Source organism: Miniopterus schreibersii, assembly GCF_964146895.1.
Source record: "Miniopterus schreibersii genome assembly, chromosome: 10".
NCBI lineage: Eukaryota > Metazoa > Chordata > Mammalia > Chiroptera > Miniopteridae > Miniopterus > Miniopterus schreibersii.
Window position 1 is genome coordinate 82,938,159 of NC_138110.1, and position 24,685 is coordinate 82,962,843.

At 54.5% G+C, this 24,685-nt stretch overlaps 1 protein-coding gene across 1 annotated transcript in view; it reads left to right on the forward strand.

Moving 5' to 3' along the window:
- Positions 1 to 24,685, forward strand: part of ATP9B (ATPase phospholipid transporting 9B (putative)) — a 120,227-nt gene that overhangs the window by 91,450 nt on the left and 4,092 nt on the right. The window contains exons 13-26 of the mRNA XM_081150216.1: positions 321 to 463; positions 4,967 to 5,079; positions 8,050 to 8,298; positions 9,106 to 9,267; positions 9,761 to 9,853; positions 11,473 to 11,556; positions 11,887 to 12,057; positions 13,929 to 14,027; positions 15,620 to 15,709; positions 16,000 to 16,144; positions 17,437 to 17,501; positions 18,269 to 18,424; positions 18,527 to 18,591; positions 20,612 to 20,720. Of these exons, the coding sequence (XP_081006342.1) occupies positions 321 to 463; positions 4,967 to 5,079; positions 8,050 to 8,298; positions 9,106 to 9,267; positions 9,761 to 9,853; positions 11,473 to 11,556; positions 11,887 to 12,057; positions 13,929 to 14,027; positions 15,620 to 15,709; positions 16,000 to 16,144; positions 17,437 to 17,501; positions 18,269 to 18,424; positions 18,527 to 18,591; positions 20,612 to 20,720 (1,744 nt within the window). The remainder of the gene's footprint in view (positions 1 to 320; positions 464 to 4,966; positions 5,080 to 8,049; positions 8,299 to 9,105; positions 9,268 to 9,760; positions 9,854 to 11,472; positions 11,557 to 11,886; positions 12,058 to 13,928; positions 14,028 to 15,619; positions 15,710 to 15,999; positions 16,145 to 17,436; positions 17,502 to 18,268; positions 18,425 to 18,526; positions 18,592 to 20,611; positions 20,721 to 24,685) is intronic.

Below are 24,685 nucleotides of genomic sequence, written 5' to 3' on the forward strand. Positions count from 1 at the left end.
TCAGATGTTCATTCCCAGGGGGACAGGGCCTGACACCCTGCCTGCACCTTCCTCCTTCCCATCTGACGTCACAGGTCACGCTGAAGGGCAACATGAGTAACCACTCCACCACCTGCAGATGTGCCCTGGGGTGTAGAAAGGTGTGTTGACTTAAAGGACAAAAATTCACTTATTTTAAAGTTTAACATTCAATGTTACTTATTCCATGTAAAGTTAAAGATAATGCATATATGTGTATATATGTTTATATGGAAACTATGAGCATGTTAGTATTCACAGCTTTGGATCACACTAACCACGGCGGTGGTTTTATTTGGCAGTTTGCGTGTGAACTTGGACATGGGCAAAGCAGCGTACGGGTGGATGGTGATGAGGGATGAAAACATCCCCGGCACAGTGGTCCGGACCAGCACCATCCCGGAGGAGCTGGGCCGCCTGGTGTACCTGCTCACGGATAAGACAGGTACCGCTCCTGTGTGTGCCTCGGGGTGGCCTGGGGTGTGTCTGCGTGGGTTTATGGGGGGGGGGCGCGCACAACAGCACTGAGTCATATTTAGCGTTTCTCAGACTCTGCTTTTGAAAACGGACACAATTACTCTATCTTCTAATATACACAGTATCATCAGAATTAGCAAAATATTCTCAGATTGGAAGGATGTTTTTATATTTTGAATTTTCTACAGCCTCACAGTTTTTTATGTTTTTATTTAACTGCTTTTATTACACCTCTCTAGTGGCTTTTTGAGAGCAAAAAATTGCTTGTTTATTATAGAATGACGTGTGAGCTATTAGGAGAAAACAACAGTAAGATGTGAATTTGGTGTTTTAACAATGATATTCTCCTAAAGAGCCTGACCACAAATGATATATCTCACCGTGAGGTTTCATGTCCAACATTCTATTTGTCTTTATTTTGTTTTTGTTTTTTTCCCAAAGACTTTGTGTCAATCCATAACGTGCTAGAAAAAATAGTTTGAATGCACTGCTATTAAAGGCCACATCGAAGGGTTCAGCCCCTCCATGACTTACTGGTTTATGATTTAATTCAAGTAATTACTAGTGAACTAGAAATAATATTTGTGTAAGTGGTAAAGAAAATATCTCAAATAAATTTCAGCGTTTTAAATAAAATATGAAAATCCTCACGATAGGAAGAAGAAAAAAGTCTAACTGCTGCCGCACACCTGTTGTGCCAGCCATCGCAGCAGGGCCAGGGGAGGAGGAGGGCGGGCAACGAAAAGGACGGCCGATGCGCGCGGGCGGGAGGGCGAGCGGGAGGGCGCCGGGGGCAGGAGGGCACTGCGGGCAGGAGGGCGAGCGGGCGGGAGGGCGCCGGGGGCAGGAGGGCGAGCGGGCGGGAGGGCGAGCGCGCGGGAGGGCGAGCGCGCGGGAGGGCGAGCGCGCGGGAGGGCGAGCGCGCGGGAGGGCGCCGCGGGCGGGAGGGCGAGCGCGCGGGAGGGCGAGCGGGAGGGCGAGCGAGCGGGAGGGCGCCGCGGGCGGGAAGGCACCGCGGGCAGGAGGGCGAGCGCGCGGGAGGGCACCGCGGGCGGGAGGGCGAGCGAGCGGGAGGGCGCCGCGGGCGGGAGGGCGAGCGCGCGGGAGGGCGAGCGGGAGGGCGAGCGAGCGGGAGGGCGCCGCGGGCGGGAAGGCGAGCGCGCGGGAGGGCACCGCGGGCGGGAGGGCGAGCGCGCGGGAGGGCACCGCGGGCGGGAGGGCGAGCGCGCGGGAGGGCGAGCGGGCGGGAGGGCGCCGCGGGCGGGAGGGCGCTGCGGGCGGGAGGGCGGAGCGGGAGGGCACCGGAACGCGGTCAGCGGGCCGAGCACCGGGCTCCAGGCCAGAGGCGCCGCTGTGCGGGGCGCGGCCGCGTGCGGGGCGCCAGGCGCACGTGCAGACGCCTCTGTCCCGCAGCAGGGACTGTGAACTAAAGGGCTGTGAGAACGCAGCGGGAAGCGTGGGGCAGTCAAGACAAGTAGACACTGAACAGGTCGGGTGGTCTCCCTCCGGGGCCGCGGGGCCTCGGCGGCCCAGGGCACAGCGGGGGTGTCGCTGCGGCCACCTGCCGGGGCCACGCGGAGCGCGGACGGGCTCGCCGCCTGTCGGCCCCACCCGCGCGGGCTCTGAGCGCGCTGCAGCGAGGGGCGCGGGCCCTCCCGGGCGCTGGGGCGGAGCCGGCCCTCTGGCCGCGGGGGGTGGGGGCTCGGGCTGCTCGGCGGGCGCTCCCGGAGCCGAGGAATGTGCTGTTTCCCGTCCCTGGTGGATGAGAACCGCGGCCTCAGCTTACCCGATGCTGACCAGCGGGAGCAGCCGGGGCCGGTCGCCCGTTCACCGCGCCCGTGGGGAGTTTTTATCTCCTGCTGCGGAGCAGAGCCCTCGCTGGGGACACCCGGGAAGCGGCAGGTTTCTTAGGACTCGCGTTTACTGTGCCATCCATTGCCGGGCGCCCTGTCGCTTGGAAGTGAGTCACGGGGGCGTTTCCCGGGACGCGGCCGTCTGCTGGGCCGCGCTGCCCCCTGCGGGCAGGTGCCCACGGGGCGGGGGCTGCGCTGAGGCCGCGCTGCGGGAGGTGGTGCGGGTCCCGCAGGCACAGCCCCCGCCCCGGGGCTCCCGAGAGCCGTGGACAGCGAGCCCCGCAGGCGACCGCGCTGCGCGACGCGGTGCTTTCGGGGGTCCGCGCCCCGCGGGTCAGTCACGCGGAGGTGGCGGCTGTCCTTTCGCGGAGGGTCCGAGTAGCGCTGTTTTGACGCAGCCGTCGGCCCGTCTGCTGACCCAGACCCCGCGCGGGGTCGGCCTGTGGGCTGGGCCGCTGCCCTCGCGCCCGGCGGCGTGGGTCGGAGGCAGGTACGCGCGGGGCGGGTCACGGGAAAGCCCTGCGTCCGCGCCCGGGGGCCCTGCGGGGCGGCGGCGGCCTCCTGCGCCCGTGGTCCGAACCTGCCGCGTTAGGGGGCTGCAGCCTTTTCCCCGGGAGTCACAAACGACCTTGGTCGAAGGGCCTTTCCTGTCCGTGGAGCCACCATGGTGACCAGGCCTGTGGGCGGCCTGGCCTGGCGGCGCTCAGCCTCTGCCGGGCTCAGCTAGTCCCCCTGCGGCAGTAAGATGGCACAGACCGTGGGAACCGTCTGTTGGTTGAGATCAGGAGATAGGTCTGGAAAGTAAGTTTCTTACCCACTCCTGTGGTGACTGGTGTCGTCTCCCACGTTCGCTGCAGCCTCGGCTTGACCATCCTACTCAGCGTCCCGCAGTCAGCTGTGGATGCAAAACTCCCTTGAAATTAAAAAAAAAATACTTTTGGGATTCATCTTAAAATGTGAGAAATTATATATGCACTCACCTAAAGCCATGTCTGCAAAAATACTTGTGTCTTTAACCCAACAAGATGTGAATTCATTTATTCAAATGGCAAAATAACACAAATATTTCATGGTTCATTCGATGAGAAATGCTGATTATATCAGTTTTTCATGGCTTAAAACATGATTTATCAGCAAGTTAGAATTTTAGAAGGTGTGGCAAAAATTGTTAGGCAGTGTTTGATTCAAATGACAGGCCTTCAGGATTTATCGCTCTCCGCATTTGACGTAACCCCATCGTGTGTTTCATACCACGTGTCATTTACCAGTTATGTTGACAGACATCAGCGCAGTTCTGGTTTTGCCAGTTCTACTCAGAGCAACGTTGCTCAGTGCTGCTGTGAGCATTCAAGGGTCTCACCAAGGCAGTCAGGCAAGACCATGTGTGACACAGTCTCTGTATGGAAAACCCTAAGGAATCTTCTAAAAATGTATTAGAACCAACAAACAAGTTTAGTAAGGTTTCAAGTTATGAGATCAATATACCAAAATGAATTGTATTTTTATACAGTAGCAATAAACTCCAAAAATAGAATTGAGTACACCATTCCATTTACAAAGGCATCAGAAATACAGTCAGTAGTTCATAGTGTTAAAATGCAACAGTATTGAGATGAGCTCAGGGAAGCCCAGGGGGGACAGCACCAGAGCCGTGGGAACAGGCCCGGCACGTACCTGTCAGGGGTTCAGAACTCCCAGTCTCTTCTTCGAAACCAGATGGGCCGAAGTTATGTGCACATATCACAGTGTATTTTTATGTTAAGTGATGCATAGCAAGTGTTGGGGTCTCCTTTCCGAGCCCTAGGGCGTGTAGCACCGTGAATGTATTGCCACGGAATGAAAGCTCACCCGGGGTCTGAAGTATGCGGTGCCATCTCTGCCTGCCTCTCTCTCCTGACGTCGCTTCCCTGCGTCTGCTTGTGTATCTTTTCCGTAGGAAGCCAAAACCACAAGCCCTCAGAAAGTTGACCTCAGGCACCCCTTACCCTGCCTTCCTCACTGCCTCACGCTCACACTAGTGTCTGGCCCCAGCCAACTGGCAGCCCCAAGGAGTGACTTGTGACCACTTAGACACTGTTCTCATCCCGAGGAGCCAGTGAGCACTCGGGCAACTCACACTACAGAACAGACGGGTCTTCCCTCCTGCTCGCCTCCTTTCTTCCTCCTGGGGTTTGATGTGTCTGCTTTTGTTCAATTAAAAATGCTTAATTGTTCAAAATAGGGTTGCTGTTTTTTAAATGATTGATAGACACACTAGTTTGGGGCAGTGCTCTGTTATGTGATTATAAAGCTGTGGCTCAGTGTTGCAGCTTTGTGCTGGTCGCTTCCAGAACCTGCAAAATGGAGTTTGCACTAAGTAACAGATCTGAACTGAAAGGCAGAGGGGAGACTCTTCATAGAACTAGGCCCCTTCCCATCATTAAAGTTGTTAGACAGGAGCTCAGCATGCTGGGAAGAGACTGCTTGTCCTCACTAGTAAAATGAAGAGTGGCAACTCACATTTCAGGAGACTGTCCTGGAGCAGAAGGCTGTGGCGGCAGCCGTGTGTCAGGGAGGGAAGCCACGGTCCTCATGGGCCACCTGGATGCACTCACGTTCTGTTGCTCCTTCTGTCACAGGAACTCTCACCCAGAACGAAATGGTATTTAAGCGGCTGCATCTGGGCACTGTGTCCTATGGGACAGACACGATGGATGAGATCCAGAGCCACGTCAGGAGCTCCTATGCACAGGTAAGCCGCCAGACCTCCTGTGACCCGCCAGGTGCTGGTCTGCACTCTAGCAAACTCCTCCCATTGTTGCAAAGCATGAGTGTGTCATCGGTTCTGATTTATAAATCAAGCGGCAGGTTGGGCACTAGTTTTAAATAGGCATCTCTAAACTGTGGAAGCAAACAAGGCGTCATGGCCTTGAATCCTTGCTCATGTTGAATTTTCTTAGCTGTTTGTAAAATTATTTCGCTAACATGGTTAATAAGACTTCTAAGTAGAATCTTCATCAAACGTTTCTTATCCCCTCCGTGTTTCTTCATAACTAACGAGACTTCCTCATATGCCCTTTCCCTTCTTCACCCTTTCAGTAAACAGAAGTAGGAAGCACAGTGCTAGACCCGTGTGCCTGGTGTGCACGTCAGCAGGTGCAGTGCACTGTGGGGCTGCTCGCGCTCCACCACCCCTGGTTTTCCAGTGAAACTCCCACACCCTGTTATTCCACCTAAATGTTCAGTCTGGCTGTCTAATAGATAAGGACTCCTTTATGACATAACCCAAATCTCGACTTCTCACTGGGCCGCACCATCATGTGAGAGTAATGGTGCTTTCACATCGGGGTGCAGCCTGGCGGTTACAGCTTGTCGTGTAGGCAGCAGGCTCCTGCCACTGAGTCTGGCCTGGGGTCCTGAGATTCCAGGCTTCTGACCTTGGACATGGACATGTCGGGGCCAGCGCATGTGTGCAGGTCATGTTGAGGTCTGTGAAGGGTCTGGAGATAGACCATTTTCCAGTGCTTAATTTTTAAGCTCCACAATTTCCATAGCTCTGTTCCCAGGTAGTGTGTTTCCTTCCTTTGGATTTCCTTTTACCTATCCTGTGACTTGGAATCACTGACTCAGAGCATCACACCTAGCAGCCAGGGGAATTGAGGATGCTTGCATGTGACGCTGCGTCTGTGTCAGGAGTCATTGCTTCCTTGGGCTTTTCCTCTGCCTCTTGCTTGGTTTGTTGTAGAATCGAGTCACCCATGTGATAATGAGCCAAGGTGTGTCAGGGTCAGAGTACACCTCACTCCCCAGGGCAGCCATGGCTCAGTGCACCTTGGTCCTGCCCTGCAGGGCTCCCTCGGGGCCAAAGCAGGCGACTTGGCAGACTCTTAAGTTTGTATCACCCATTTCCACCTGGGTCTGCGCTGACTGCACTGAATGCACTTGCATATACTTTACTTTTGAGATGCTGTCAAATGAAACAGTCTTATATGTGTACATATTTATTAGATGTGTACATGTTTATCGTGTGTATACATATTTACCACGTGTGTACATATTTATCGTGTACATAATTATCATATGCAGAGTTTATACACTTACAAACACACACACATGCACAGATACTCAAAACCAAGCACTTTATTAATTCAGGTGTTACTCATTTCAATAGTGTATTGTAATCCAGAGTATTTATTAATAGAAGAAAAATCTAAAAAGTCTTTTTCCCTCTCCTAGTAACCTGTGTTGGAATTGAAATGGTACCAGGTGATGTCTGTTTCTTTCAAAAATGATTTATATTATCCATGAATATGATTGTAATAACTCTAAATAAGTGATTTTACTGGAAAAAAGTAAAAGCAGAAACGATGTCATTATATAAAAATAGCAAATATTTAATATTTTCCCATCTAAGAGGACTGAAAAAAATTTTTTTTTTTTTTTTAACTAAAAGCTATCTGTTGATTGCTTGGTTAGACAGTACTTTTTATGTGAAATTGACTTTACTCCTTATGTTCTTTATTATTGAGATGACAGTAGAAGACAGTAGCCTACTAGGTCTGCTGTAACGTGCACGGATCTTTTGTAACCTGGTTATATTTCCCACTGGAAGCACTGGTGGTAGAGGGCACGTCTATAATGGGATTTGTGTGGAATTAAATTATGCAGCCCTCAGCGAGCAGGGCCTCCTGCGGAAGGCGGGCATCGGCGAGCTCTCTGGTACGGGTAGGGTGCGCGCAGAACACAGATGTGGGCTGACGCTCGCTGACAGGCGCGCAGCTGAGCGGAGACGTTAAACCCTCCATTAGGCAGCACTGTAATTTGATGGGCAGAGCAGTCACGGTTCAGCGGCTCTGCGCGCCCGTCCAAGGCGGCAGGCTCGGCACTAGGAGGGCCCTCACGGTAACTCGAGTTCCTGGAGAACTGTTTGACAGTCCTGCGGGGCCAGGGGCGTGTCCCTCCCTGAGCAGGAGGTGGAATGATAACAGTCACCCGCCTGGCGGGGAGCTGAGTCCCCTGAACGCAGCTGAGCGTGGGAGAGCCAAGCAGACACCCACACTAAGTGGGCCGCTACTTCAGGGTTTTGAGAGGAATGCAGGGAGTGTCGGTTACTGTGACCTGCAGAGCTGGGCCCCGGCTCCAGAGACTGCAGCAGGCTGGGTTGATTTACGTGTTCAGCAAAGGTTTATGCCATGTTAAGTAGAACATTTGTAAGAAAAATGAGAGGTTGTATCATACAGCATTCTATAGGGTTTCCCCAAAAATGTACACACACCCTTTGAATAATCAGAAAGACAGTGTTTATTAAAATACATTTCATTTTCAAAATTGAGCTCTCAGCTGTTAAAGTGTGTATACATTTTGGGGAGACACCCAGTATTTTGTTCTCAAACTTATTCTGCTCTTAGAAGTAGTGAGTAAACAGGAATTATGAAGGACTCAGCAAGTTAATGCCACAGTTAGAGTGACTCTAGTAAAGGAAACTGTCAGATGTTAGCATTATAGCAAATAGTTTGGGGTGCTTGACGACTGGGAAATACCAAAGCCCTTTGCCACGGGCCAATAAACCTTATCCTACCAGCAGGTGTGATGTAGATCAGAACCAGGCCGGGGAGTCACCAGGCTCCCCTCTTACCCTAGCTGGTTGGTGTATGAGATGTAGGTATTAACAGGTCTGGTGTCAGCTTGCTTCATTCTCAGCGTGTGGCTTCCGTGTTCACAGCTGCACTCTCAGGCCAGTGGGAACACCACCAGTTCAACTCCACCAAGGAAAGCCCAGGCTTCGGGCCCCAAGGTTAGGAAAAGTGTGAGCAGCCGCGTCCACGAAGCGGTGACTGCCATTGCGCTGTGCCACAACGTGACGCCGGTGTACGAGTCTCGCGCCAGCACGACCGGGGAGACCGAGTACGCGGAGGTGGACCAGGATTTCAGCGACGAGAACCGCACCTACCAGGCCTCCAGCCCCGACGAGGTCAGTCTGCCTCTCAAGGAAGTTGTTTCCCTGTGTTAGTCCTCAGAGCACAAAGCGGTGTCTGCCGGTGTGTTTCATTGGGGCCCACAGGCTCTCTCACTCCTGCTTTCCTAAAACTACTCTGTTCCACTTGTCTTAGGCTAACTCTGCTATGTAAACTTTAAAGGCTGAAGTCTGGTGCACTGAGTGCATAGAAAGTAAAATGGAAGCGCAGGTGTGTGTCTTCGCCCTCCTGATACAATAGTCCTCCTTGTCTGTTGACTTTCTTCACGAGACCCCAGGGAATGTTTGTGCAGTACAGTCGCCGTGTGGAGCAGAGGAGCATGCCCTTTGCTGCTTTTTCTCCTACAAACTCAAATGTTACATGTGGACACAGTAGCCATAGAGGTAACCAGTCACCAGCTTATCTCTAATTTTAGAAAAAGGTCAGATGAACAGGGAATCAGATGGCTCACTCTCCCATCCGCTCCTGGACTCAGAAAGGACCTTGGAAAGCTGAGTAGCAAGTGCCCACCCAGCGCTGAGCCCTCTGGCCGTGTGCCCGCTAAGCCCTGGCTCTGGGCGGCTGGTACACCAGAGCACACTCGGCCACAGCTGTGGTCTCAGAGCAAGACCCAGGGCTCTGTCCTGCTGTCGTTGGCCTGTGGAGATGCTACTACAAGTGAGCACTGACACAGCCACAGACTCCCACGTCTCAGCACAGTGAGCTCTGTGAATTGGCTACCTCTCGGCAAGCTTTCCTACCGCCAGCCTGTTGCTTCCCTTCTGGGGAAGCCAGTGGCCTCACCTGTCTCTGGTCTCCCCCAGGTGGCCCTGGTGCAGTGGACGGAGAGCGTCGGCCTCACCCTGGTCAACAGAGACCTCACATCCATGCAGCTGAGGACGCCTGGTGGCCAGATCCTGACCTACTGCGTGCTGCAGATGTTCCCTTTCACGTCCGAGGGCAAGCGCATGGGCATCATCGTCAGGGTAGGCGCACTCCTCCGCCAGTGACTGGCACAGAGAAAGGGGTGACTTCAGGTAGCTCTCCTGAGACCAAGGCAGGGCCGGTGAAAGGTGTCATGTCCTCGCTCTGTTTTGTTTTCAACAGCGGGAGCCTGCTTTAACTAAAGCAAGAATGACTTATGACCATAATTTGCTGAAATACACCCCCGTTGAATTTTTAACAAATGCCAAAACTACATATTGGAAGTTGGCTACACAGGAAGCTTATTCAACCAGACGATGAAAAGTGGAGAGAATTAAGTCCAAGGCTTATGTCCAGTAACTACTTTTACTCCGAGTACAGTGTAGCATCTCAAGGTCTGCAGCCGTGGTCTCGGCCTCTGCGCCTGGGCCTGGGCACGCAGTCTGTGGGAAGGGGTGTGGTGGGCGCAGCACAGGGCACCGCGGGGAGACGCTGCTCCGAGCCTGTTGGGGGAGCAGCGTGCCTAAGCTGCCTGTTTGTTCTCCTTCCTCGCAGGACGAGTCCACGGCTGAAATCACCTTCTACATGAAAGGTGCCGACGCCGTCATGTCCACCATCGTCCAGTACAACGACTGGCTGGAGGAGGAGGTAACGGCGGCGCTGGCGGGGACCGAGCTCAGCGAGCAGACAGCAGACTGTCCTCTCCCAGCCGGTCGACCTGGGACCCGGGAGTAAATTGCGATGCCAGGTTTCAAACCCGACGCAGTAGTTTTGCAAGATGGTGTTTCCCTCTGTGCTGTCTCGGGTGACGGCAGCGCCTCTCAGCCCGCGGGGCGGCCCGGTGGTGGGCAGCCGCTGTGCTGGGCTCTGTGCATGCGTCACACGCACAGGCCGGCCCCGGGAAGATGAGGGGAAACGCAGAAGATTATGAAATAATAATGAATATGTAGCCAAAGTTATATTTTAATATAGTCATTTTGTAACCTGAGTTATTTGCAGGGGGTTTTCATTAGAATCTTAATCTAATTCTGATTCGTACGTAGGATTCACTTTAAAAATATAAAGAAAGATGTAAACATAACCAGTGCTCTATTCATCACATTCTCCCTCACCAAATGTGATTTGTATTTGGCCCCATGAGGTTATAGTGTTTGTCGTTTACACTTATGTATTAATAAGAAGCTGGATTTGAAAGTAAAACCAAGGCCCTTCCGTTACAAATGCAGGCCTGTTGGCGCGTTGCTTCTGCTCCAGCATCTCCCCACCACGGGCTCAGAGGGGGCCTGTCGGTGCCGGGCCACCCCCACGGCAGTATTGGCAACGTGAATCAATAGCTCCTCAGGACTGGGATTCAGTCGGGGATAGGAATACATTAAATTCCCCAAAGACCTAGTAAAATGCCATAAAAATTACTTTTGGTCATAATGATGTGCAATTAATTATAAAATACTTGTTTACTTTATTTAGCTTTATGAGGTCAAGTCAATACATGTCTTGCACCAGACAGATAATGGCAGCTTGTCTTTCCCAGAGAGAACGTTATTAACGGCCCTGTGCCTTGTCTCCTCAGCGCCCCCGTCCTCCCCTATGAATCTCTGCCCCCCGCCCCGCAGCCTGAGGCCTCACTGGGGGGATCAGCCGGCTGGGAGCCGGGTCCCTGTGGGCTGGTCAGGCTCCTGTCTCAGACAAGCCCCAGGCTGGAGTCTTGCCTATAAACTTGTGCTTTCTGAATATTAAAAACTAGTGGAAAACAACGGGAAACACCAACACTTTTAACTTGTCATGTAAAGGAAAGGGCCAGTTTTACCCACCCTGCAGCGGAGTCTGCACAGACCCAGAACCATGTCCCGGACGTAGCGCAGCTGACAATGGCCGTTCACCCGCAGGAGTTAGAACTGGGCAGTAGGAGTGCTGGGGCAAGGATGAGCACACCGCCACGCCCTGGGCTCCCCGTCCCCGATAGGACCTCTGTCGCTTTCCTGTCGCTCTGTCGGCCTCCCGCTGCAGGTGCGACTGAGCGTCAGGCTAGTGGACCGGGGAACCAGCAGGAGTGTCGGCAAACCCACTTGGCCCCCTTCCGTCACCCGTGCGGTGGGGCCGCTAGGGAGGGCATAGGATTAAGTGTCCCGGGACCGTTTCTGACAAGTCTGGTTTGAGGTGGGAAAGAACGTGCGTGTTATCCGGGAGCTGCGCTGCGATGCCAGCCCTACTGTGCCCCGCGCCCCGGTACTGACACGAGAGGCCGTGACCTGCCTCCTCTCTTCCAGTGTGGAAACATGGCCCGGGAAGGCCTGCGCACCCTCGTGGTCGCGAAGAGGGCGCTTACGGAGGAGCAGTACCAGGACTTCGAGGTGAGCGGACCAGGTCTCCCCACACCACAGACAGTGTCCCTTGGGGGCTCTGTGCTCCTGTGGACGTGAGCTCTGCTCCTGGGAAACTGTGAGGCCTGTGGCCACGCTGGGAGCATCAGGAATCAGTCCCCACCTGTCCTGTTCCCGCCTCTCCTGCAGTCTGCGGGAGTGGGAACTGAGGGTCTCCTTAGTGCTGTGAGTTCCCATGTGTTCACAGGTCCTAAATGATAGTAGCACAGCCCGTCTCTGTCCTCAGAGCCGACACTCAGGCCATGTCGCGGGCACACGGGGGACACACATGTACAAGCTGTCTGTCTAACCTACGTGCAGAGCCGCTACCTGCAGGCGAAGCTGAGTGTGCACGACCGGGCGCTGAAGGTGGCTGCGGTGGTGGAGAGCCTGGAGCGGGAGATGCAGCTGCTGTGCCTGACGGGCGTGGAGGACCGGCTGCAGGCGGACGTGCGGCCCACCCTGGAGATGCTGCGCAACGCGGGCATCAAGGTACCGGCTGTCCTTGGTCTGCTGGCGGCTTCCCTGTGACGGCCTGACCGCCATGCTGCCGTCTCCTCCTCACGGGTGCGCCTTCCGAGCACATGAGACATTAGCTTCTCCGGGGCTCCAGAAAGGTGCTTCCTCACCTGCGGCTCCCGTGAAGCCAAGGCTCCCTTACAGAATGCTGGGAAGTTACATCAGCGCCACTGCGGGGCTGGGGCTGCAATTGCGAGAAAGAAAAGAGCACAGCTGCTCCAGGAGAGAAGCTAGGGGCTAGCTGGACAGCAAGACGGCGGAGGGTCAGAGGCAGCGCTGCGCCCGCCCCTCTCAGCCGCGTCAGGGACGGACGCCCAGCGTGCCAGGAGGGCCACTCAGCCTCAGGCATGCAGTGATCTGGGCCTGGCTGTGGGGGAAGGGGGGCAGTTGTTAGAGGAGATGCCCCACCGACCGTGCTGTGACTTGTCTCTTCCTTACCTGTCTGTGCGAGATCAGCCGTGGGTTAGGGTGGTCAGCGCTCCATATAAAGATTTGGGAACTTGTATCAGTTCCCGGCTGAACTTGGTAAGACTTTCTGGGGTTCTCTTTCACCTTACATTTCCTGTTGAGACACCCCCTTATTCCCTTCCCTGACATGGGGACTGATTTCACGCGCCCCCTGAAACCCCGGGTGCTACTTCAACAGGTCCGCTGCCAGGGCTGCTCGCGGGCCTGCAGTGTGGCCGTTCATGTTCCCTGTGACTCTTATTCCCAACTGTCATCACTGTGTGTCGGAGCCCAGGTCCAGGCTCAGTACAGGGAACACAAGCCTGTGAGAGAAAAAGCACACTGCTCAGACCTGAGAAGAGCCACAGCCCATCACACCCACAGAATCAGCATGTGTGACATTTCTGTTTCCTGCTCCCAAAAATGCATGTTTCTATGTGACGCATGAGACACCTGGAAAGTCCAGATGATGGGAAGTTACTGGGAGTTTGTTCTAAAAATGTATAGACAGACCTTTGGTTATGCATTTAATGTCCTGGTTTTCTCTCATTACTCTAGGGAGAGTTATATACATGGTCCGTGCGTTGTGTATGATTCACAGTAAAAGTAGTATGACTTAACATTTTATCTGATACAGCTTTCAGCTTAGCTGCACCTGTCCACCTATTTCAAACCCCCGTTTCCAGCTGAAAGCCATCTGGCTGGAATAGAGTCTCAAGACCCTCCCAGCTCTTGGTCAATGACCGTGCGGTGCCCAGGCGTTGGTGTGCCACCCGAGGCTGTGTGAACGCTGCCTTTCGACATGCACGGCAGCCTCAGCCATGCGATTCCTAAGCCCCGTCACTCACGTGCCTCCAGGTCTCAGCTCTGAGCCTCAGCATCGCTTAGCTGCCACTTGTTTTAGCAAAGCCAGACGACAGAGACGTTTTGGTTGTGGAAATCATGACATGTACCACCGTACCCATGTTAAGTGCACACCCCACTGGCACGAGTGTGTTCACACTGTCGTGCAGCTGACACCACCCTCCAGAACTTACCACCTTGTAAGTCTAACACACTGTCCCCTCAAAACCAAGCTCCCGGCCTCGGCCCCCACCGTCCACTTCCTGTGCCACTCCAACCACTCCGGGGGCCACATGCAGGTGGAGTCGGACAGCACTTGCTGTTTCGTGATGGTCTTGCTTTACTCAGCGTAGGTCCTCGGGGTCCATACACGTCACCTGGTGGATGCCGCAGGTTTGCCCATCCATTCGTCCACGATGGACGCTTAGGTTGCCTCCACGGTCAGGTGCTGTGAATGGTGGTGCTGTGAACATGGAGGCAGATATCCTGTGAGGAGACACTTTTAAGAGATGAAGTGTGATGTGTTGAAGCTCACCAGGTAAACTGTCTCCTAGGTATGGATGCTAACAGGCGATAAGCTCGAGACAGCCACCTGCATCGCCAAGAGCTCACACTTGGTGTCGAGAACACAGGACATTCACGTCTTCAGACCCGTAAGTCTATGTCGAAATCTTGAATTTTAAATGTTGCACCTCACAATTAAAACCTAGTGGTTCTGTGAGAATGTATATGCCGTTACTAATTGTTGAATATCAGATTTAAAAGACAAACACTGTAATTTTCTTACTCAATTCATAAAAACAATAAAAATAGATTTCTACTAGTTGCATTAACTGTGATCAAAAGCTGCTTTTTGATAGAAACAGGTTCTGTCTAAATTTAAAAGTACTTTTCTATTGTTGCATTAGAATTATTTATACAGCTAAGTATCTGCTTTAAAGTAGACATTCTGCAGTCATCTCTGCTCAGTCTGTGAAGGTGCACATCGCTACCAATTGCATCGTCGAAGTGACTCACAGCACACATGGTGCAGAGCTGCCCCTGTGGGACCAGCTCTAATGCAGAGTTGGATGTGTCTAATCTGCCCCCCTTCCCAGAGTAAACGCTCTTCCTTAATTAGCTCAAAGAAAATTAATAGAAATTATCTAAATTTATGTGTTTACTGTATGTATTAGTTATTTTTAATTTAATTCAAACAAAAGATAAAAGTTTCTTGGGGCGTGATTGATGTCGGGTGAACAGACAGTGTGTGTCTGAGTCTGCTCTAAATGCAGCGCTCGCACCTACAGAAATAGTTATTTCAATATAATTTACATGTAAATGCAGTTTATTTAGAAGCATCGGCATCGCAAATTAGGCCCTGCAGACGACTATTTGCAATTAAATTATTAATGGTTCTGATAAAACTTCAGATCAATTTTTGTTGACTTTTCAGTGTTATAGCCCCACAAATTAAAATCTCCACCATAAAACCTACCTACTTAAAGATGAGTCTGGGATTAATTTGGACCGCACGAAACTTTTAATTTACTTCAGTCCTGTAATATATCATTTCTTTTATGTGCCATAAAATCTGCACAGAAAGAATATCAAAAACCAGTGTGTTCTGAAGTGTTTTCATTCTAAAATTAATGGCATTTCAACATTATGACTTGATTTTACTCCGTTAAATCCTTTCCTTCTCCATGTACTTGGTGTGAACTAATGGGACAGGTTGGAAGCTGTGGCACAGACAGGAGCGACTTTACTAAATTGAAAGCGTGGGCCTCGGGCTATCCTGAAAACCTTGACCTCGGGTCACCCATGTGCTGAGCAGCTGGCTCCCTGGGCTGCTCTGGCTGCACTGGATGGAGTCCCCGTATGGACGGACGCACCACAGACTTAATAGTGGTTATCCTGGCGTCCTGTGGGCCTGTCCTGACAGGTGAGGCAGTTCGCGCTCCTGGTGGCCATTCCCTTCTTCTGGATAAGCCAGCTTCTTCCATCCACTGTGTTGTGGTAACTGCGGGGCTTGGGTTGCACTTACCACGGGCCAGGAAGCGTCAGGGTTAGACAAGGAGGGGTGTGTGCCCAGCGCCGCAGGAGAAGCTGGGCAGAGCCGTTTCTCACAGGACTCCGTGTGTGGAGCGCTTTTGGGTTCTAGATAACGTGCCTAAGGATGTCGCTGTGGCTCATAATAAGGGCTTGTGTGTCGGTGCTTCTAGCTTGCGCACGCTGTAACCTGGGCTTCCTCCCCTTCCTGCAGGTGGCCAGTCGAGGGGAGGCCCATCTGGAGCTGAACGCCTTCCGAAGGAAGCATGACTGTGCGCTGGTCATATCCGGGGACTCCCTGGAGGTGAGCCTGGGCCCTAGCCCTGCTGCCTGCCTGTGGCCACCTGTCCCGCTGGCCCAGCATGTCTCTGCTTATCCAGCTTGCGGACCAGGGGCTCCTGAGTGGAACATGGCCCAGGCATCCTCGGCGCCCCTGACTTAGTAGTTCCCGGCGTCACCTTGACGGATGCGCCTGGTGAACGGTTAGCGCCTGAACGAGGGCCCGGCGGGTCTGCGCCCCCCCGACGTTGGGAAAAGGGCCCCGCACGCCCCGGGCGGCCCCGCGGCGGGGCAGTGACCCCGTCTGTGTTGCAGGTGTGTCTGCGGTACTACGAGCATGAGCTCGTGGAGCTGGCCTGCCAGTGCCCGGCCGTGGTGTGCTGCCGCTGCTCGCCCACCCAGAAGGCCCGCATCGTGAAGCTGCTGCAGCAGCACACGCGCAAGCGCACCTGCGCCATAGGTGAGCCCCGCCCACGCCCCGCCCCCCCCCGTGCGGGCACCTGCGCCATAGGTGAGCCCCGCCCACGCCCCCCCCCCAGTGCGGGCACCTGCGCCATAGGTGAGCACCGCCCACGCCCCGCCCCCCCCCCAGTGCGGGCACCTGCGCCATAGGTGAGCCCCGCCCACGCCCCGCCCCCCCGTGCGGGCACCTGCGCCATAGGTGAGCCCCGCCCACGCCCCCCCCCCAGTGCGGGCACCTGCGCCATAGGTGAGCACCGCCCACGCCCCGCCCCCCCCCCCCAGTGCGGGCACCTGCGCCATAGGTGAGCCCCGCCCACGCCCCCCCCAGTGCGGGCACCTGCGCCATAGGTGAGCACCGCCCACGCCCCGCCCCCCCCCCCAGTGCGGGCACCTGCGCCATAGGTGAGCCCCGCCCACGCCCCCCCCCCAGTGCGGGCACCTGCGCCATAGGTGAGCACCGCCCACGCCCCGCCCCCCCCCCCCAGTGCGGGCACCTGCGCCATAGGTGAGCCCCGCCCACGCCCCCCCCAGTGCGGGCACCTGCGCCATAGGTGAGCACCGCCCACGCCCCGCCCCCCCCCCCCCCAGTGCGGGCACCTGCGCCATAGGTGAGCACCGCCCACGCCCCGCCCCCCCGCGCTGGCACCTGCGCCATAGGTGAGCACCGCCCACGCCCCGCCCCCCCCCCCCAGTGCGGGCACCTGCGCCATAGGTGAGCCCCGCCCACGCCCCCCCCAGTGCGGGCACCTGCGCCATAGGTGAGCACCGCCCACGCCCCGCCCCCCCCCCCCCCAGTGCGGGCACCTGCGCCATAGGTGAGCACCGCCCACGCCCCGCCCCCCCGCGCTGGCACCTGCGCCATAGGTGAGCACCGCCCACGCCCCGCCCCCCCCCCAGTGCGGGCACCTGCGCCATAGGTGAGCCCCGCCCACGCCCCCCCCCAGTGCGGGCACCTGCGCCATAGGTGAGCACCGCCCACGCCCCGCCCCCCCCCTCCCCCGCGCTGGCACCTGCGCCATAGGTGAGCACCGCCCACGCCCCGCCCTGTGCGGGCACCTGCACCACAGGTGCGCTCTCCATGCAGCACCCCAGGCCACGCCCCGACAGGCCTCCTAGTGTAATTTAAGGGAAGCTGGTACCTTAAAGTTTACAGGCAAAATTCTGTTCGACCTCCAACACCAGGCTGATTTCCTGTCTATTACGCGACGTTCTAACAACTTCTGCTGCTGAAAGAGAAAACAGGGCCATGTGTCGGTTTTCCATTTTATCACAATCATTTGTGCTTCTCAGGTGATGGAGGAAACGACGTGAGCATGATCCAGGCCGCCGACTGTGGGATCGGGATCGAGGGCAAGGTACGTGGGTCCTGTCAGGCGTCCCTCAAGCTCACATGCAGTCAGCACAGGCTCTGGGCAGCTCTGTGCCAGGCTCCTAGTCGCACACGTGGGAAGGGGTGACTCGACCACTCTGTGATCACCTTGACGAAATGCAGGTAGAAAGCAAAGCAGTCAGTGCCGGAACCCCCCAGTGTCCCCACTGTGGCCTCTTCCTGCAGATGTCACCACATCCCCCAGCAAACCTTCTTGCCACCCATGGGACCTGCTGCTTCTCTCTCGTATTTGGCACATGGTCATTTGTGATGTCCGTGTCTCCTGCCAACTGCACTGTGGTTTGGGGTTTGTCTTTTGTGCTCACATAATGGCCCCCCGAGAAAGACCTGACAGCTGTGTTGGCAGAGCAGTTGAGGGGCTCCCTCCCTTATGCTCAGTGGCTTTGGCAGGCAGGTGGTGTTTACATAGAACTGAGACTTAGACCATGGTCCTGAGGTTCCTGAGATCTCCGGCCAGGCCCCTGGGCAGTGCTGCCATGTTCCGCCTCTGTTAAATTTCTATGATACCGACAGGTGTCCTGGCAAGCGCCCCTTTGCAGTCATCAGCTCCCAGTGGTGGGTGCTGCCTGCCTCTCCCGGAAGGTGCCCCTGCAGCCCTTCCCCCTGCCCTGGAGGCCCCCCCTCACCGTCTGGCAGGTGTCTCAGCCTTCTCTCCATGGTGGCTGGGCTCTGCACGTGTGCCCCTGGGGCGCAAACCTACCATGTGGTTTGCAAGGCGCTTGTGCATTGCAGGAGGGGAAGGCAGCCTCGCTGGCGGCGGACTTCTCCATCACACAGTTCAAGCATATCGGCCGGCTGCTCATGGTGCATGGGCGGAGCAGCTACAAGAGGTCGGCGGCCCTGGGCCAGTTCGTCATGCACAGGGGCCTCGTCATCTCCACCATGCAGGTGCGCAGGCAGGTGGGGGGTGGGAGGTTGCTGCGGGCTCCACAGAGAGGCAGGGCCTGTCGGGAGGCCTGCAACTAACCACTGTCCTGTCCTCTCCCCAAGGCTGTGTTCTCCTCCGTCTGCTACTTCGCGTCAGTCCCACTGTATCAGGGCTTCCTCATGGTGGGGTAAGTGGCAGGCAGGAGGCTGGTGTGGAGAAGCCCACACAGCAGGTGTCTTGAAGGCCATGCCCAGGGTTCACAGGGTGGTGTTGGCTCCCCTGTGAGAATGTGGGGAGGACCCCGTCTGCTGTTCCTCTTGCGATTCTGCTGTTAAATTAGAATTTCTGTTTATGGCAAAGCCATAATATGTGTCAGGAACTGTGTCAGATCCAAGATGTTTGAAAGCGTCCTATAGCTTCATGAGGAGGGAGCACAATGGCCCGTCACCATCCCAGGACCAAGGGGCCCTCCTGCAGCCTCTCCCCTTTCAGCTCTCTCCCGACACTCTCCTCCTGCAGCACCTCAGAGCCCACCACTCGGGCCGGGGCTTTCCCACAGCAGTAGCAGTGAGCACAAGGGCTCCTGCACTGTCCTGAGGCCCCTCCCCTCCAGCATCCCCATGTCACAGGTGAGAACAGACCTAGAGAGCCCCGAACTTGCTCAAGGCCACAGAGCTGGTAGGAGGCACAGCTGGGACAGCTCAGACAGGTGACATGCACTGCCCTCCGGGCCGCCTCTCCCACAGCAGTCAGCATGGAGCAACACACTGCATTTCCTCAGGCTGACAGCAACACAGGTCTTGCACTCCTGTCCTTAGTGTCTCAGGAGGAGGGCAGAGGGCAGGGCCAAAACAGGACTCAAGGAAATAATGTCCAGAAACTTGCCAGATTTTGCAAAAGACAAACCTACGGATTCAAGAAGGTAAACAAACCCAAAGCAGCCTAAATCTAAAGAAATACACACTTGGTCACATCATCAAACTCATGAGAATTAAAGGCAAATACCTGCAACAGGTGACAGAAGACGCCTCCCTGGGAGGAACAGTCCCAGTGACAGGGGCGCCCCATCAGGAGACGCCTGAGGACACCTGGAGGAGACACCTTTAGAGTGAAGAAAGCTCTGAGGAACGAGGGAGATGTATACACCCACGTGCCCAGGGGTTTATAATGACCTCACAGCCAAGAACAGTCCAACTCAAGGTGGACCCGACTGAACGGCATTCCTCCCAGAATACGTGGAGAGATGCCTGGCGGTGCCTGTCAGGGAAGCAGATTTAAAACACATGAGACACCACTGCTCACCATCTGAGCGGCTGGGGAAACTGACAGCGCCTGCTGTGGTGCGAACATGGAGCTGGATCCTCCCACCGCTGGTGGGAACATGAACGGACAGCCATGTGGAGCACAGGTGGCAGGTTCCTAAAAGACCAAGGAGACTGAAATAAATGAAAATTTATTTTTACAAAAAAAGTCTGTGTAGTAAATGTCTATGGCAGCTCTAGTTGTACTAACCAGAAACTGGGAATGACCCGGATGTACTTCAGTGAACGGCGGGGCCACAGAGACTGGTACATTCACAGCCACGGACACTCAAGAGGGGAGAAGTGTTAGTACAACACCTGACGCCTCACCAGGGAATCAGGCAGAGTGACAGTGCCCCCCAAGGCAGCCAGCAACCTTGAAGTGAACAGATCAGGGCCCGGGGCTGAAGAGAAATGGTGGCAGGGGGGCCTGGGTGAGGGATGCCCCATGTCTACACTGTGTGTCCCTGTCCCCATCCTGGCTGTGAGCTGGACTGCATTTGGGGAGATGCTACCTCTGGGGGCAGCTAGTTAAAGGGCCCAAGTTCTCTGTGTGTTATTCTCTGATCATTGCACGTGGGCCCTGCCATCTGTGTGCATGTGTGACCTGTAGACTGTGGTGCTCTGTGTGTGTGGCTTGTGGACCGTGGTGCTGTGTGTGGGCCTTATAGACTGTGGTGCTGTGTGTGGCTTGTGGACCGTAGTGCTGTGTGTGTGTGTGTGTGTGTGTGTGTGTGTGTGTGTGTAGCTTGTGGACCATGGTGCTGGGTGGTGGGATGGGCATTGAGTTTTAGTGCTACCTTGTGTTTGTTCTGCTTAGTTTTGCACCGTTAGCCTCTGGCAGAGGTGTGTTCCTAGTCGTGCAGGATGTTGCTCACGCTGACCCGACTCTCCTCTGGCTCTCAGGTATGCGACCATCTACACCATGTTCCCCGTGTTCTCGCTGGTGCTGGACCAGGATGTGAAACCGGACATGGCCATGCTGTACCCCGAGCTCTACAAGGACCTCACCAAGGTAGGCTGAGGCCAGGCCATCTCCCTCCTCACACTCCAGTGTTTTACAGGAACGCTCACCATGAGGAAAGGCGCCATTCTTGAGGCAGTTTCCCCACAGGTCCTGTCCTTCCAGACATTTCCATTTCTTCTGGTTAGTTTTGGTCTTTTTCTTTTAAGTTAAACTTCAAAAGGGGGAACATAACCAGCAAAACCCAGTAATCTCTCAGACGTTGGTGATGACACTCTGATGTCACAGTGGAGTTCTAACTCTGAGGACACGCTCACCCCCGCTGCTGGAAGGAGCTCCTTTCTCAGAGCCCTGGCTCCGCCTGGCAACCGCTCACACCTGTCTGTCGGGCACGGCAGGCGCCCCAGCAGTCAGGGTCCCAGGAGCCCTCTGCACCAACCTGTCCACAGTGGGGCTGCAAGAGCACGTCTGTGTGAGCGACATGTGTTTCTGTCCCCAAGACCCGTGTGCCATGGTTGCGATGATGCTGCCGAGAAAAAGGCCACCCCTGAAACTATGCAGAAGAGTCACTCATTTGCCTAAAACTGCTGTAAGGTTAAAATATTCCTGCAGCATCAGATTTTCTATGAAAGCATCTTATATAGCACAGAAAACAGCTCCGTGGGTGGGAGACCCCCAGCTCTCCAAACACAAGTCGTGGTGACTTTGGAATCTTCCAGAAGGCTTGCTTTTCCTGAACCAACCCTGAAGACAAAGTCCACTGACCCCCGAATAAATTTAGGTTTGCGGTTGCTAACCTGAAATCCTCCGCTCAGGTTTCTCAGGCAACAGCAGCCTTAGGGGCAACTGCCAAACCAGCTGCCCGCAGCCCCAAGTCACTGCAGCCAGTAACTGAGCTGACTTCATGGAGTTACTGAAGGATCTGGTGCACACAGTGCCCATGTTACTTTTATGATCGGGACAGAAATAGAGCTGGCTCACCAGCATAGTGTAAAATAACATAAAGTAGCAAGCGTTCAGTCAGGATGATACTGTCGTCGTAAATATCACAAGTAGAAGGAAAGGTTCTGAATTAATCTCAAAGTGCCACTCAGTGACAGGACAGGATCAGGGATTCAGAACCCACAGAAGCTGTTGTGAATAACCGTGATTTTAGTAGACTGTTTCCCTGTTTCCAAGCCTGCAGGGACACTTAATGCTGCTCACAGATACTTGGGGGAAGTGAGCTTTCATGTGGAATATAAAATGAGGTGAGCCACCCAGGAAATGTGGGCAGCCGCGGCTCAGCTGAGTTGAGGTCACTACAGATCAGCCCAGGCCAGCTGCCCAGCAATCAGCGTGGGGCTCTCAGCAGCTCCATCAGCATCTGGCAGTCACTGGAGGCAAGGCAGCAGGCATGTTGGTCTGCTCTGTTTAGGGTTTAGGTGGTGCCACCAGCTTCTCTTGATGGATATTGGAGACTCTGTAGTGACAGGAATGTGTTCAAGGGCCACCAGCCCTCAGCTGAGCAGCTGACTCCTCTCATCTGTATAGTGTGTGCCACTGGCTGATACATTTAAATATGCAGGACTTCGGGGAGCCACGTTCACATGTGGGGGTGTCAGGGAACCATGTTCAAGTCTGACTGAGTTGTGTCTTGTTAAAGGTACTAGCTCTCCATTTCTGTGATGCTGACCAAGGTGTAGGATATTTTAGTTCCCAAAGTCAGAGCACTCAGCTTCCTTGACAACAGTTTAGTCATTTTCCTCCAGGCTCCTTTCCTGTAAGATCCAGAGTCTGTACTGTTTGTCTTTATAGTACGTGTGTCTTTGTTTGTTTGTTTTGGTTTTTGTAATCCTTACCGTAGGATAATTTTTCCATTGGTTTTCAGGGAGAGAGGAAGGGAGGGGGGAGAGGGGCACATTGATTGGTTGCCTCCTGCACGTGCCCTGACCGGGCCGGGGGTGAGCCTGCATCTGAGGCTGCAGGCCAGTGCTCTACCCACTGACGGAGCAGGCCAGGGCTAGTAGGTGGGCCTTTAAAAGTCTAGTACATGTCACACCCTTGGGAAACAGTAGCAGTAAAGTGCTCAGCACTGGACTTAGTGAAAACTTTTCCTGTTGGGCTGGAGGGACGTTTTGAAGCTCTGGATGCTCAGCCAGGTTGGTCTGAATGTGGTGCTGGCGTCGCTGGCGGTAACTGGGCAGCACATGTCCAACAGTCTGTCTGTGGCAGGTGCAGTGAGAGTGCTCTGCGGGGGTGGTGAAGGCCTGTGAGACGAGGCTTCTGGTCCCTCAGCCCACAGGCAGCCAGGAAGGGCCAGGGGAGCGGTGGCGGCCCAGGCAGGATGGAGAGCAGGCGCCTGTGCAGTGGGCTCTGAGCAGAAGCCCGGTCACAGTGACTGCGCCGCCGAGCACGCTGAGTGCACGTCCCTCCTGGGCAGAGGGAGGAAGGCACTGTGCTTTGAAACAAAATGTGTGAAGAGTCTGTGCTCTGGGGCGAGCGGCCCAGGCATCGCCAGTGTGACTCACCGTCTGACGAGATGCCCACAGCTGTGTACACACTGCTCTGCCTCCAGGACCTCGCGCGGGACGCCGGGTCTGCTCAATGGGTAGTTGGGTGTTTGGGGAGTGAGTTGATCAATTAAACAGGGAGGTGGCTGCTCCGTCCCTTCCCAACACCACGGAGTCTCCATTCCTACAGAAAGCCATGTGACCTGACCGCAGTATTTTGGTGTCCTCCGAGGGCCTCCTCTGCTGGGTCTTAAAAATGGTGCTCTGGATCTGCATCGCGCGTGGGGCTCCAGGGCTGTGCTGGGATGGGCACTGGGCTTGCTGCTCTCCTGCCAGCAGGTGGCTCTGCTGTCCCCAGGGCCTGGGGCCAGGGCTCTGAGATAGGTCAGGGCCGAGTGGGCTGCCTCAGGAGAGTCAGTGTGGGGCAGAGCTGGCCCTTGTGCTCCTGAAACATCCCAGACTTTAGCTGTGAATTCAGTTCCCAGCTCATGGTTTTACATTCATGATAAACTGCTAACTACAGAGACATCTGGGTGTGGTGCTGTCACGATATCAAGTCGGTGATATCTGACTGTCCTTCGTAAAGCCTTTGAACCACCAGGCATTGAACAGTGGGGGCTCCTTCACCATCTTTATTTTCTGTTGAACATCCTCAACATGGTTTAACTTTCAAAATGTATATTTGTGTCCTTATATAATTTTTAAATAATAGTGATAAGGCAGGGAAAGGACATTAAAGACATAGAAATTAGAAGGAAAAAGTAAAAACTTCTGTGCTGGTGCCATAGTTGTCTGTGTAGAAAATCCCAAGTAATGCACACAAAACCTTTCAGACAAGTAGGTTCAGGAAGGTCAGGACCCGAGGAAAAGGTATCTAACCACTTCTAAATCTGTGACTAGCAGTGAGGTCTGAAAAAAAATATAACACTACTTATAATAGCACAAAATGTGAAACTTACAAAACGTGTAGGATTTATATGCTGAAACTAGACCACTGAGGAAGAAATTTTATGAAGGTGTAAGTGAATGTTCGCAGGTTGGAAGAGTCAATGTTAAAGGATCTTGACCAGCAGATTCTAAAATTCACTTGGACGTTCAAGGGACTAGAACCCCAAACAGTCCCGAAGACAAAAAACGAGGTGGGATGACTTTCTGTAAAACAGGAAGCTGTGAACAGTCCTGTGGATCAGTGGCCTGGAATTGAGAGCCCAGAAATACAACCAAATGCATCCGCCTGTCTGACAAACATGAGAGGAACAGTGGAGGAAGGATTATCTTGTCCACAGTGGATGTTCCCACAACTGGTCACCCACAGGCAGGAGTGGAGCCTCCACCCACGCCCACGCCTTCCACGGAGATTTCCTCAGGATGGGTCATGACCTGCTGTAAAAAGTGAGACCAGACCTTCCAGAGAAAATGGGCACAACCCCAGCTCAGGCAGAACTTTTAGACAGAGGGCCAGAAGCAGGATCCCAAGAGGCAGAAATGAATCGACTTTATCGTCATTAACACTGTTCTGTGAAT